General features: G+C 55.5%; 1 protein-coding gene across 1 annotated transcript; it reads right to left on the bottom strand.

The window, feature by feature from the left end:
- Positions 1-3,955: 3,955 nt before the first annotated feature.
- Batf3 (basic leucine zipper ATF-like transcription factor 3) lies at positions 3,956-13,664 on the bottom strand. The gene is made up of 3 exons (XM_087194248.1): positions 13,485-13,664; positions 10,894-11,001; positions 3,956-4,416 (listed from the first exon to the last, which is right to left on the bottom strand). Exons 1-3 carry the CDS (start codon positions 13,557-13,559, stop codon positions 4,231-4,233), a joined length of 369 nt encoding a protein of 122 aa, XP_087050374.1. The 5' UTR covers positions 13,560-13,664; the 3' UTR covers positions 3,956-4,230.
- Positions 13,665-14,223: the final 559 nt, after the last annotated feature.

The raw sequence follows: 14,223 nt of genomic DNA, 5'->3' as shown, positions 1-14,223 counted from the left end.
GATTTTCTGGCTTTGGCCAATCCCTTCACACCTCCAACTCTATAGTGAATGTTAAAATTTTTAAAAATGTATTACAGTACCTGGCACACTGCCATTAATCCTCTTCAAATTACTCACCCCCACTTCAAACACACTTATCCCATTGCTTTTGCAACTCTCTGAAGCAGCTCTGGAGTCCTCTTTCCTGAGTGTCTTTACTTGCACTGTTGTGGCTGCCTCAATGTCCTGAATCAATTTAAAATGTTGACCTTTTATGGTCATATTGACTTTGAGGAAGAACCATAAGTCATCTGGTGCCAGATCCAGAGAATGAGGGCACATCCTGATAAAAATTGCTATAAATTTTTTGAATCAGTTCGGGACATGACATCAAGGCAGCCACAACAATAGTACACCTAACAGCACAACTAAAGACACTCATGAAAGAGGACTTCTAGAACTGCTTCAGAACGTTACAAGAATGATGGGATAAATGTGTTTGAAGCTAGGGGAATCATCTGAGGGGGATTCATGGCAATGTGTTTCTCATTGTGATAATTAAAAAATTTTTAAATATTCGTGGTATTTCCTGATCATATCATACATGTGCCGTTAGAGAGCTTCCAAGGGCATAAGGCTCTGTAACCCATTATAACCTCCCCAGCAGAAGGGATGGTATAGGTTCAAAGTGCAGGGTCATTGTTACCCTCCTCCATGCCTTCTCCCACTCCTGTTTTCCTCCCTGCCCTGCCCCTTTCTTTTTGCTCCCCAGCTCTGCTAGGCTCTCTTCCTGTGGACACAACCCTGAAGGACTTCCTGGGTGTCTATCAGGTGGGACGGCATCTCAGGGAAGGAGAGTTGGGGCTTCCCCTTTCCTGCTAGCTCGTGCTGGGTCAAAGCCCACAGCCCCCTGTCAGTAAATGGCGAATCTAGCACTGTCGGGTAAGAAGAGAGGGGCTTTTGGGTCTCTCAGTTTCCTGTCCCTTAGAGTCATCCTTCTGAACGAACAGCCTGATTCAGTGCCGGAAACTCCAAGCTTCAGGGCTGGTGCAATACAGGGCGGATTTCGGACAGGAAGCGGTGTGGGGCTGTGGGTGAGAGGGGAGGGCTTCCTCCCACCCTGCCACTTTCTATGCTAAGGGACCCTTCACAGGGCCGCCCTCCCGCCAGGGCAGACAGACATGGATGACACTCTGAGGCTTCAGCCAAAGGCCTGTGGAGCAGCAGAGCGACTCCAAGCCAGACAAATCCAGCCCTCAGTGACCTGTCCGTGTCCCTCATCCCTCCTGGCCAAATAGAATTGTCTCTTGGGTTTATATAGAATTTTTACCTATTCAGAGTAGAGACAGCTCAGTGAGCCTTTGGTTTTCAGAACTCCTGTCCCTTCTTCAGTGACCTTGAAGGGCCCTTGACTCCCAGCAGCCTGGGCCACCCTCCCACTGTACTACTTTACTGTTGGAGTGGAGGCAGTTTGGCCTTGCTGAACTTCAAGCCCAACCTAAATGAAAACACAACAGCCAGGAAGAAAGTCCCCAGCTAATTTGAATAATTTTTTGGCACTGCAGGTAGAACTCAGGGCCTGAACATGCTAGGCAAGCAGTCTAACCCTGAGCTATACCCCCGGCCCTTCTTTAAAACTTTATTTTGATGGGCTAGGGATTTAGCTCAGTGGTTCCACCACCTGCCATGCAAGCTCAAGGTCCTGAGTTCGATCCCAGGTACCAAAAAACACCCCCAAAACAAAACTTTGAGACAATTTTCAATAAATTGCCCAGACTGGGCTCAAAATTGCAATGCTCTGGCCTCTGCCTCCAGAGTAGCTGGGATCACAGGCATGTACCACCAAGCCCAGCTTTGAATGAAGTTCTTGGTAACAGGTAAAGCAATTTGCATATCAGAATTGCTAAGTGGGTGGTTCTGGGGAATATTCAGCAGACAGCTGACAGGACTCATAGATTATCTTGGAGACTGATGATTAAGGCGGTCTCTCAGCAGCTGGATGCTGCACCCTGTATGAAATGGGTGAAAACAGATGCCTGTTTGAAGGTAAAACACTGAGGCCAGGAGAAGGGCAGACACACGGTGAGGTGCTCTCCCAGAAATGCTCCGTGGTCTGGACTTAGAAGGTGGACATCAGGAAGAGGTGGGGAGGGGCAGATGGGTCCCAGACAAGGCTAGTGACCAAGGCTGCAAGGAGAGGTGCCCCTTTACCCTGACAAGAAGCAGGAGGTAAAGAGGAAGACCCACCCAAGCCAGTGTCACAGGCTGTTGGAAGAGGAGATAAAGCCGGAGATGCGCCCATTAGATTGAGCGAGGGGAATTTACTGACCGCTTCCAGGTGGGCAGTTCCCGGAAGGTGGGGGCAGTGAAGCCTAGATCTTAGGCCAGAGACTGATGGTCACTGAAACCCAGTTCCCTCCCCAGCCCCCGCACTGAGCCAGTGGCCTGGTTGGGGGGGGAGGGGTCCTGTCACCTCCAGGGCACAGCCCTCACTCCATCCCCCATAGATTCTCCCCACCCTAGCCTGCCAAGCTAGAGCGCCTGCAGGGACTCCAAGGCCTTGATGGCACAGAGCACAGGGAAGGAAATCGGCGCTGGATGATGATGGGTGACCAGGGGATTCTATGAGGTCAACCTGCTCAGGGCGGAAGGGAAATCAGACCCATGAGGCCAGCAGGCGTGGACGTGGGCTTGGCTGTGCAGTGTGCGGGGGCGGCACAGCAGAACAGCAGTGACAGTGGGGACAGAGGACAGCAGACAGGGCGGACAGCTGGAATTTAGGTCAGCTTGGGGTCTGTGAACCTCAAGAGCACAGTTCTGCAGGACGGCGCTGAGAGCCAGAGCCCCTGCACAGCCAGGAAGGGCCAGAGCTGAAAGAGCAGCACCCAAACGCCCACATCCCCAAGGCCTCACTGCACATCTGCCACGCAGGCCGCTGCCAGGGCTCTGAGTGCACTCTCCCAGGCGCAGCTGGTCGGCCTCGTGCTGCAGCTAGACGACGGCTGAGCAGTTCCCTCCCCAGACTCCTCTCTGTGCTGCATGACTTCCACCTGAGCCAAAGTCAGACCTGCCGGTCGCTCCATGTGCAGCCTTGAGCAAGCCCCTGGCCCTCCCTGCAGGTGACCCCTCATCTGCAAAGTGTGGGGACAGGTTCAGTGATCATCTCTCTGTCACACAACCCGGAAGCAGCCACATCGGGAAGCTTGAAGGTCTCGGGGCTCCTCGAAGGGCCTGTTCTCCAACTCCTGCCTTTCCCTGCTTAGCTTGTGAGAGCTGGGGGAGGCCAAGCTGACCTGGGGTGAGGGTGGGGGAGCCCTCCAGGCAAAGGAGATTTGTGGGGAGCAGCCAGTCAGCATTCACACCTCGGGTCAGCAAGCCTCATCCTTTTCTTTTCTCTCTCGCTCTTTGTTTTAACCATCTGCATTACAACAAAACACCTCCTTTCCGCTCCGCTTCTTCTTCTCTTTATGACAGGACAGCCCCACACCCACTGCCCCCTGTAGCTCCAGGGAAGGAGACGACAGGAGGAGGCCGGGACACCTTCCCAAGCGGCACAGCTCTGTCTTGGCATGGTTCCACCTTATCTGAGAATCCCTCCTTGTCTCATCTACCCAAATCCCCTTTCTCTAACCTAAGTACATCTGTCCTCTGATGTCCTGCCTCTGAAGCAGGAAGGCGGTCTGGGGGTGCACAGAGCAGGAGAGGGCCAGCCTGGAAGAGACCCTCTCGTGGTGGTCAGCACGAGGTGGGGGCCAGCGCAGGGCTGTACACAGCTTGGCCAATTGGGAGTCGGGGCTGGCTGGGCCCTTCCTGACCGGGCAGGCTCACAGGCTTCTGAAAGCCATAGTCTCACGTCCGGTTCCCCATGGATGTGGCCGTGGGATGACACACAGGAGGGACCCACTGAGGCATCAGAGGGACCCTTGCCAGGAAGAGAAGCCGTCTTGTGCCCCTAGATCCCAAGGACTTGGAGAAAGGCGAGACAATGGCCAGTTTTATTATCCAAAACCTAAAGGACACGTTCCTGTAGAATGGCAGGACCTGCTAGCTGCCAAAGTAGGCAGAAGTGACTCCTGAGGGGGCTTCCTGCTGGGTCTGTGGCCCCAGGTCCCTGGGCCCAGCGGCGATCCCAGTGCTGAGCCTGGCAGCACAGGCCTGGAGGTCCTGGGAGGAGGTGGGGGGCCCAGGTGCCTCACCCGGGATGCAGGACCCTGGCTCGGGTGTGCAGATGGGGAGGGGAGTCCTCGTGGGTCATCGCGGCAGGCAGCTGGCCACTGGGTCTGGCCGCAGCCCGGGCACAAAGTTCATGGGGCAGAGCAGCAGCGGGCACATCTTCTCGTGCTCCTTCAGGGCCAGGCTCAGCTGCTGCAGCTCCTCATTCAGCTTGGCGATCTCCCTGCGAAGCATGGCGTTCTCCTGCTCCAGGCACTCGTACTCCTAGTTGGGAAAGAGAACAGGGTTTCTGGAACTGCACAGTCCCACCTGCCCAGGACCGTGTCACCAGGGCAGGGCTGTGTTCTTGAATCAACTCTAAGGAAGCATAACCTACGTAAAATGCATCTATGGTCAGTGTGCAATTCAGGGGGTGTTGACAGAGGTGTATACCTGTGCTGATAAACATGCAGATTGCCATCACCCCAAAAAGTGCCCTTTGTACCAGTCCCTCCCACTTCATAACTGCTGAGCTGCTCTTCTGGACACTTCTGCTAGGTTCATGACTACTCCTTACCACTCAGAACCTGTTTGTTGACTGCACAAATAAATGAACACAATAAAACCACACAATGTAGAAACCTTCCTAATGTAATTCTACTTCATGTATCCATCTGCCACCTTCAAAACCCAGTCTTTGTCCTTCTGAGCTGCTCTATCTGAAAGCCAGCATCCTCAAGGTATGGTCAAATACACATGAATGTTTAAATAAATGCAGTAAAAGACACATTAGCATGAATCCCCTTCAAAATACTCCCCCTTGCTTTGAACACACTCATCCCATCATTCTTGCCACTTTCTGAAGCAGCTCTGCAAGTCCTCTTTCGAGAGTGTCTTTAGTAGTGCTGTGGCAGCTGCCCTCATGTCCTGAATCCATTCAAAACATTCATCTTTCACTTTGACTGTGGGGAAGAGCCAGAAGTCGCACGGTGCCAGACCTGGTGAGTAAGGTGGATGAGGACACAGGGTGATGTTTTCACAGGTCTGCCTTTCTGTGGGATGGCACCTGGCACACACGTGTGCACACACACACACATATTCTCCACAATGCAACCAGAAATGCCCAGCACCTTCAAGCAAAATGTATCTGAATGCTTCTAACAAGCTAACACGTCACCTGGGTCCCAGAGAACAGAAAGCTCTCTTCCTTCAGCAGAAGAGTCCTCACTGGCCATCTGCGTTTGCCGACTGTGGCAAGATGCTCAGCGCCTCAGAGCTGTCTATGGAAGCCACAAGGAACCCTGCAGCCTCGCGCTGTCCTGAGACACCTCTGCTGTCCCCGAGCCCCGACTCAGAAAGACTCCAGAGCTGCTGTCACAGGCCACTAGGCAGGCCCCTCGTGTAGCTGCCCTCTCCAAGGGCACTTTCTCTGCTGGGATTTAAGTTTTACTCACAAATCTGCCCAGGGACTTTTACTGAGCGGAGAGGACAGGGACAGACGCAGTAAACACCTTCAGACGGGAGCAGCTGGGAGGGAGGAGGTCAAAGACCACCAAACAGGAGCGAAAGGCAAGAGTGAAACCCACTGCACAGGGGAGGAGATTCTACATTTAACATAAACACACACACACAAAAAGCACAGAACACTGAGCTTGTGATTTCCAGGGAGGCAGTCTGGCTCAAATCTTGCTGAGCTGTGAATCTTCTGCCATAGGGCAGGTTTTGGGGTCACTGTGCTGCCACCCCTGAGAATTTGCCAGGTCACAGTGTCAAAGTGTGACCTGAAAATTAGAGGTGGTGAAATCACTGCCAATCCGAGCCCCGTCTCGGAGATTAGGCCACCGTTCCTCAATGGTGGAATTTCGGCAGTCCTCAGCTGAGACCAGTGGGGGACATGTGGTGGTGTCACAGATGCAGTAGTGGTGATGCTGTCTCCACTGGGTGGCGGCCAGGGAGGCTGCTCAATGCCCTGCAGGACAGCGCCCAAGCGAGGACGTAGCCAGTCCTGAGTGCCCAGTGCTGAGGTTCTGACACCTTGTTCTGGCATTGAGAGGGACTGAGAGGCTGTCCAGTTTCCCTGGGGCAGGGGACAGGACTGAGGACTGGCAGAGACGCTGACGTGGGTACCAGGCACCAGACGTGACACTTCTTCAGGTGTGAAGGGAAGGAGAGGTAGGAAGAGGCCACCAGGAGGACACAGATCCCCACCTCACAAGTACTGAGGCTCTGAGAGGGACACTGACCTTTCCACGGTCAGCAGACTTGGGATCTGATCCCTGATGTCAAGGTCAACCGCGACACTCAGGCAGCATGGGTGATTCCGCTTTCCGCTGGCCAAGTCTGGGCCTGAATTTCCCCGGGGTGGTTACCAGAAGTATGAGGCCATGTGCTCCAGGACTTTACCACTCATCTATCCCCAAGCCTCAAGCTGATGCACTTCCCAGCAGAGAGGCTGTGTCACCAGCCAGGGCTTCCGTATTAATGTCATAATCACACTCAGCCTGGTGGTACTGACATGAAGGAGCACTGTCTTAGCACACACAACATCTGAAAAACAAAAGTGACAATGCTGACCACAGCCATATTGCCGAGCCATCTGTCAGTGTGGGACATGTGGGGCTCTTGAGGATGATGTCGCTGCCTCCCTTTTCTGACTCAAGCTCTTCCTCAGTCTGACATCTTCGGGTGCCTGACCCACTTCTGAGGCACCTTCTGGCTGCCTCAGAGACCCTAGTGCTAGGCCTTGCTTCCCCTCTGTGCATGAGCACGCAGCCCAGCGCCCGCAGTCCAGAGCTGAACAGGTGTCCAAGTTCCCACAGGAGGTGCAAGCACACTGAAGAGACAATGTGGAAACCTACAGCGAATGCCAAGGGTGGCAGACGCACGTTGGGAGCCGCTCTTTGTCCTCCAGTCCCATGCGAGCAGCCACACCGAGGGGAAAAGCGTGACTGGGGCTGAGCTTGGTTGCTCTCCCTCCTGGATGGAGTAGCTGAGAAACTCACAAGAGCCGCAGCTGCAGCTGGAGGAGGCTTTTCAGGGTGCTGGAGGTGACAGGGACTCAAGGACAAACGGGGCGTGTCGGTGAGGTGAGCGGGAGAGAGAAGAGGGCTCTCCGGCCTGCTCCACACTCCCCTCTGCGGTACTCGGGAAGAGCTTGAGCCGCGTGGATGTTTAGAAATTCTGCCCCGTGATGTAGGGCCTGGGATGGATGAAGAGAGCCCTCTTGCTGAGCTCCTCCTGGCTCCAGGGCCTAGCAGGTAGGGCTGGCTACCCCGTGGCTGTTTTCCTAACCCCTCGATGGCTGCCTGTGACACTCGGGTAAGAATAGGTTTCTGTACATGGAATTCTGCTCTCAATTTCCCCATCCTAGATGTGGCTGGGGATTCCAGGGGTCCCCAGGAGTTTTCTTTCTTTTTTTTTTTTTTTGAGAAAGGATTTCACCATGTAGTCCAGGCTGGCCTCAAACTCAAAGTGATCCTCCTGCCTCAGCCTTCCTAGTGCTGGGACGACAGGCGTGTGCCACCACAGCTGGCTAGGAGTTTTCTACTGTGACCCACAGCCATGTGTCAGATGCTGTGTACTCCTCCCCTAGACCACAGGAGAAGCATTCTTCACCCTATTTTGAACCACTCACCCCACCTCCAGTATGCAGATTTGCTCATCCTGTGTCCTACCAGCACACTGGTGGCCACGGGGAACACAGGTTCCCATCCCTATGACGCCCCCTGGAAACAGGTGGCTAGGGACAGGGAAGCATTGTTCATGTGGCGCCTGCTGGTCCAGACATGATGCTCCTCTCCTGCAGGGTTGGGAGGTATTTCCATCCACCCCCCCCCCAGCTGCTCTGCCACTCGTGTGCACTGAGAGCCTCGGGGTCTGAACACAGAGGGAGCCACTCTCCTGACTTGCTGAGAACTGCCATAGGCACAGGGTCCTGACCATTCCTCTCGCCCCAAGAGAGAGAGAAGGGGGTGTCCTCCTTCCACAGAGGGCCCTGGCCTCAGAGCAGGGCTCCCGTTGCGGAAGGGGCAGCACCGAAACTGTCTGAGAACACACCCCGTGGCCAGGAAAACAGCCAAGGGCCTAGGAAGGGCCCTCCGCCCCGCCCCGGGTCTAAGAGGATGGGCCCGAGAAAATGCGGGCCTAAATTCCAGCACCCGGTTCCCTTGACCACTAGATCCAAACTGACGGAAATGGAGAGAGAACCAAAGCTTCATCAGGGTGTCCTTTCTGACACCACAGCAAAGTTTCATGACTATTTATGACACCTTCTGTGGTGGGCAGAAAGGTGGCCCCTCAACCATGCCTACCTGCTACTCCCTGGCAGCTGTGAATCTGCTGCCTTACACAACAAAGAGGACTTTGCAGATGGGACCACGGTAAGACGTGTAAAACAGGAGAATGTCATGCATCACCCAGGTGGAGTACAGTGTCGTCAGGAGGGTCCTTGCACTTGAATAAGGAGTCTGGAGAGTGGGCGGAGATGCAGTACACAGAGCTGGTGTCGGGAGCACACAGGAGAAAGACTCTGCTGGCTGCCACTGGTTTTGAAGCTGGAAGGGGACCATAAGCCAAGGAACACCAAAGCCCATAGAATGTGGAGCAAATGAGGAAGCAGATCCTCTCCAGAGCCTCCAGAAGGAACGCAGCTCTGCTGACACCCAGATGTTAGCCCAGCAGGAATGTCTCAGACGTCTGACCACCAAAACCAAGATAGTAAATCTGTTGATTCGTGGACATCTGTCACAGCAGCAGCAGGAAACTCATGCACTTTCCTCGAGAAGTCCTATGCTTCCCAAGGACAGCACTAGGATCTTCCTCTTCTCTTCATAACCCAGTAGTGACTCCTTGCCCACAAGAGTGCCTAATACATGCAGAATGGGTCTACGTGACCTTGCTCCATGCCCAATCTTGTCCGAGACACTTGGTCACCTTGCAGACAGCGTCACTCGGGACAGCTGATGAGGCACGAGATGCTTCCCAGGAGCCTGGCCCTGGCTGTCCAGCTGGCACCATGGTCTGAATACAGCGGCCCTGGCTTAACTATGACTTGCAAGTTCTCTCTGGAGCTCTCTGGAGCTCTCTGGAAACACGAAGCTAGAACCACAACAGCCTTGGGAGCAGAAGGAAGAGAAGAAAGGAGGCCAAGGGCACTGGCGTCCTTCTGCACAAAGCTACAGAACTGCTAAAGACTCAGAGGGCCTTGGTCTGCAGGGAGGAAACTGCAGGCGTCATGTGCACCGAGCTGGGTCTGTATCAGCAGGCTGGTCCTGTTTTTTTGGATTAAGAGCATTCTAAACATGTCCTGTGCTTACTGCCAGAGAGTTTTCAGAGGCGCCCTTCTCTCCATATGACAACTGAGGCTCTGTACTGTCACTATCCCGGACTGGCCTGAAAGCATGGCAGGAGAAAGCTAAACCAAAATCTTTAATTGTGCACACCAACCCCTCAAAGAGGAGACGAACTGTCGATAATTCCTGGGATAAATCCTGGAATGCTTTCAAGGCCAGCTCCTGATCAGGAGCGGTTCTCGTGTCCTGGTTGTGGGATTATATGGGATGATTCATAAAGGTCAAGGAAAACGGCATCTTGGAGGAGAAACTCCAGTGCTGTGGTTTGAATGTGTCCCCTGGAGGTGGACGTGTTGGAAACTCGTCCCCGGTCCATCCATCTTGGGAGATGGGCCCTTGAGGTGACTGGGCTGACTGGACTGACCCATGAAGGGCTTACCGGGCTGTCCTGGGAGCTGCTCTTCAGAACGGCAGGCTCTCTGGTCTGCTGGCTCCACTTGCCCACGGGGCGCCCTCTACCTAGGGTTTATGCTGCAATGCGGCACGCAGGCCCCCAGGATCTCCCGGCCCCTACAGCCATGAACCAGGTCAGTAACCACCGCTCTGTGGCAGTCAGCGACAGCACAGAAAACAAACTCGGACACCAGGTCCCTGCTGTGAGCGGCATGAAAGGTATGGGCGCCATTCCGACAAGAACGTGGAGGTGTTGGGAAACAGAGCATCTGTCACGAATGTGGCACAGTCCATGGGGAGACACCGAGGCCCACGGGGAAATGATGCAGTCCAGGACAGAGACCCTGCCTGCTGGGGGAATCAGGTTGGGAGCTGATGCCAGGAGAACAGATGAACAGATTTGGTCTTCCAGGGTGAGATAAAAAAGGGCAGAGTAAAACCCTGGTCACTGCCAAAACTGAGAATTAAAAAACCGTGAAGAGGGTCAGGAGAACTAGAAAATGTGGTCTTTAGAGCAAAAGACAGGACGGTTTAAAAAAGGGGTGGGCTGGGGGATGTTCCCCAGGATCAGGATGGTGAGAGGGCCTGGGAAGGGGATGCCAGGGCACTGGCGGCCTCCTGGAAGCAGTTTCTGCAGGTGTAAGTATACGTGTGTGCTGGATGTGCACACACACACCTGTGCGCACAGTGTGTCGGGCGGAGGTGGGGGACGAGAAGGAAGGCACAGAGGACTGGGGAATGGCTCGGAACTGAGGGCTCAGAGCTCACAGGTCCCAGCTTCTACTCTTTAAGGAGCAAGGAGGGGGGACAAGGAAGGAACGTCATCAGGAGCGGGCAGCGGCTCGTGCTCTGCTCTGCTTTGTAACGAGAGACTGGGCTGGGGGACGTGAAGAAGTCCGTGAGTAATGCATTGGCCTGCCAGGCAGAAAGGACCCAGAGGACCCCGCGTGTGCACAACTGCTGCCACAGACCCCAGCAACGTGGTTGCCCTGGGGCTCCTCCCGTGGTGCTGCCTCACCTCGTGGAGTTGGTCAGCCTTCTGGGTCTGCTTCTTCCGACTCCTCTGGGCAGCAACTCGATTCTTCTCTCTCCTCCGGACCTTCCTGTCATCATCGTTGTTGGGGCTCTGGGGGGGACATTGGGTGACGGTGATGCAGAGGTCCCTCGCCTTACCCTCTCCTGCAACAAGGCACTGAGCTTGTCCTGTGCAGCTGGCACTCATTAGGGCGCTCTCGGGCTGCTAACCCTGGACCACACAGAGACAGCTCAGTAGTAGGGTGCTGTGCCTCGGCACCAGGGCCTGGGCCGCCCACACATACCCTGTACCACAAGTTTTAAAAGCATAAGCTTAAAAGTATAAGGTGGTCCACGCCCGATACCCTGGCACCCAGGAGACTGGGGCGGGAGGATCGCCCCAAGTTCGAAGCCAACCTGGGCTACACAGTGAGACCCTGTCTCAAAAGACAAACAAAAAACAAAAAGATGAGGAATAAGAAACTCAAGCTAGGACCTTGTTTCAGGTATGGCGCTCCCCAGGGGTAGCGGGAAGTGGAACTCAGGTCTGTTGCCTCCAAACCAACGTTCACAAACCTCCACCCGGCAGGGCGTGTGCCAGGAAGAGCTGTGGTGTTGTCTCCGCTGCAGGCCGGGACAGTGGGGGCGTGAGGGGCAGGCTTGCTCCTTAGGGCCTGCTGTGCAGCCGGCCCTTCAGGCACCACTCACAAACAGGCACTTCTGGGTCTGTGTGCCAACCTTGATCACACACTCATCACTACTGGCAACCACACGGACGACCCAACACACAGCGATCTGGAGCAGCTCGGAGCAGCGTGCTCCTCTGAGCACTGCCCACTGCATTTCCTTTCACAGGCCAGAGTAAGTCCAAATGCAAATGTATGATGTGACCTGAAACTCAGCTCTGTGATCGGCACTCCAGGAAGCCAAGGCAGGAGGGTCACAAGTTTGAGGACAGCCTGGGCCCCTTAGTGATTTAGGAAGGCCCTGTCTCCAAAAAAAAAACCCAGAAGCATTGGGGATGCAGCTCCATGAGAAGGCCCTGGGTTCAATCCCCACTAGCGCAATGAAAAAGAAAGGAAAAAGAAAACCCAGCTATAAGTGAAAGTGAGCCAAATACATCAAGTCATTCATTTTACAGGTGTAAAAACGAAAACAGGCAAGCAGGAAAATGTACCCACCATGGTAAAAACACTTCACCCGTTATAGAAAGCACAGAAAAGGGGGCAGTATTTGACTTCCAGAACTCCAGGAAGAGATCTCAAGGGAGAAAAAAAATACTACTTTTAAGGGCTTAAAAGAACAAGCTGAAAAAGACGAAGAAGATGGAAAAGGAGGAGGAAGAGGAGCAGCTAGTGCGACACAAACACAAGGCAGACGCTTGAATATTCATGAAAAGCAAATATTGATAATACAAACTCATACTTTCAAATATCATCTTATTTGGTCTTGTATTCCACATAAGGAAGACACACATCACCTCTCCAAGTTAAGCAGGTAAGTTTTCAGCCCATAAAAGAAACAGCACAGAGGGCAGCAGCCTGGAACAGCGGGATTAAGGGAACAGAGACAGGGAGGGCTGTGGAGACAAAGTCTAGGTCTAGAGACAAAGCAGTCTTGATAAACACAACCAGAGTGGCAACTGGAAGCTGGTGCACAGGTCCTAGCCATTGTCTCTTACGATCAACATGGCCCAGGGAAACTGGCTTAACTTCTCCAGCCTCTCAATTTCCTCATTTATCATATGTATGATTCATCCATTCTCTCCATAGGTATTAACTGAGCACCTACCACGTGCCTCGCTCTCTCCTAGGCACGGAGGACACCAGCCAAGATCAAACGGCCAGTGACTTGGCCAGTGACTTCCGGTAGCATAAGGACAGCGCACCCTACGGGCAGTTACTTCTCTTTGTTGAGGCTGCTGCAATCTCTGATTGGATCCCCATAGTTCGCGTCACTAAATCAGCCTCTTTATAGTTCATAATCAAAAAAATCACGGCGCAAAAAAGATCCGCACGCGTCCTGCCCTCAGGGCTGATGCTCTAAACTGAACTTAGCGCCTACCAGGTCGGTCATACTTGCCAAGCCAAAAGAAACATTTACACAAGAAAGGCAGAGGAGAGCAAAGTCCTGAGATATGTGCATCCTATTCGCCTTATCTCAGTCCTCATAAAAATCCTGAGACATTGATGTTATAGTCATTTTACAGATGGGGAAACTGAGGCTCAAACAAGCCTCCAATTCAGATCTGTGTGACACTTCACGGTCACTGGATAACACCAGGTGCCAGGCATCGAAGAGGGGGATAAGAATCAAAGACCCAGTCTGGCCCTGAAGTGTCCCAACGGCCGTCTCTGCGGGCGGCTCGGCCTCACTTTCCCGCGTGCGCGGCGGTGGACGCAGCTGGGGCCGCGAGCAGCCGCGAGGGGGGAGGGCCGCGCACAGGCCCACGTGCGGCCCCACACCCACCTGCCCCGCCCCGCCCGGCGGACGCGGCGCAGAGCCGCAGGTCTGGCCGGGCCCCCCCCCGACCCCGCCGCCCGCCTCGGGCCCCGCCCCGCCCCCGCCCGGGCTTCCCGCGGCCCGCGCCCCTACCTGCGGGTTCCCGGGCTCCGCAACGTCCCTCTGCAGGACTCGGACTCCCCCGGGGGCCGGGAGCCCTTGCGACATCCCGGGCGCTGCTCTGGCCCGCGCGCCCGCGCAGCCTCGCGGGAAGCGGGGCCGCCGCCCGGGCCTGCACGCGCGCGGGCTCTGCCTAGGGGCGGGCAGTGCGCATCCCGGCGCCGCACCTGCCGGCCCCGCCCCGTCGGCCCCGCCCCCGTCCCCGCCCCGCCCCCCCTCTGTCTGGGGTCGCGGCCCCGGCCCCGCCGCCTTTCCGCCGCTGCCCCGCGCTGCGTGGAAATCACGTGGCGGCTCCGAACGCCCGGCGGGGCGCGAAGCCCACCCACGGGAGGCGCCGCGGGGTCGGGGGCGCGGCGTCCATGCCCGGGCGGCGCTCGGGAAGCGGGTTAAGCAACCCTGGTGGGCGGCCGGGGTCGGCGGCTTTTCCCGGTCTCCGCGGCGTCTTCTCGCGCGGCCGCGGGGACTTTCTCGGCGACGCCGTCCGGGCGCCGCCCCTCCGAGCCCCCTGCGCCCGCCCGGGCTCGGCTGCGGCAGCGCCGCCTTCTCTTCCCGGCGCCCGCGGTTCCGGGCATGCGGTGCGGTGCGTGGGCTGCGGGCCTGGGCGGAGCGCGCGCCGCGACCCCGGGTGGGGCCGCCTGCTCTAACCCTGGTAACTACTTGGCTCTTAAGGGGCGATCAGTTTGATCGACGTCCGCCTCAAGACAAATACAGA

The sequence above is a fragment of the Heterocephalus glaber genome, unplaced genomic scaffold (genome assembly GCF_053883595.1).
Source record: "Heterocephalus glaber isolate CG9 unplaced genomic scaffold, H.glaber_assembly_v1.0 deba00001600, whole genome shotgun sequence".
NCBI classification, from domain to species: domain Eukaryota; kingdom Metazoa; phylum Chordata; class Mammalia; order Rodentia; family Bathyergidae; genus Heterocephalus; species Heterocephalus glaber.
The sequence above is the reverse complement of the archived record's forward strand: the minus strand, read 5'-3'. Positions and strand labels throughout refer to the sequence as shown.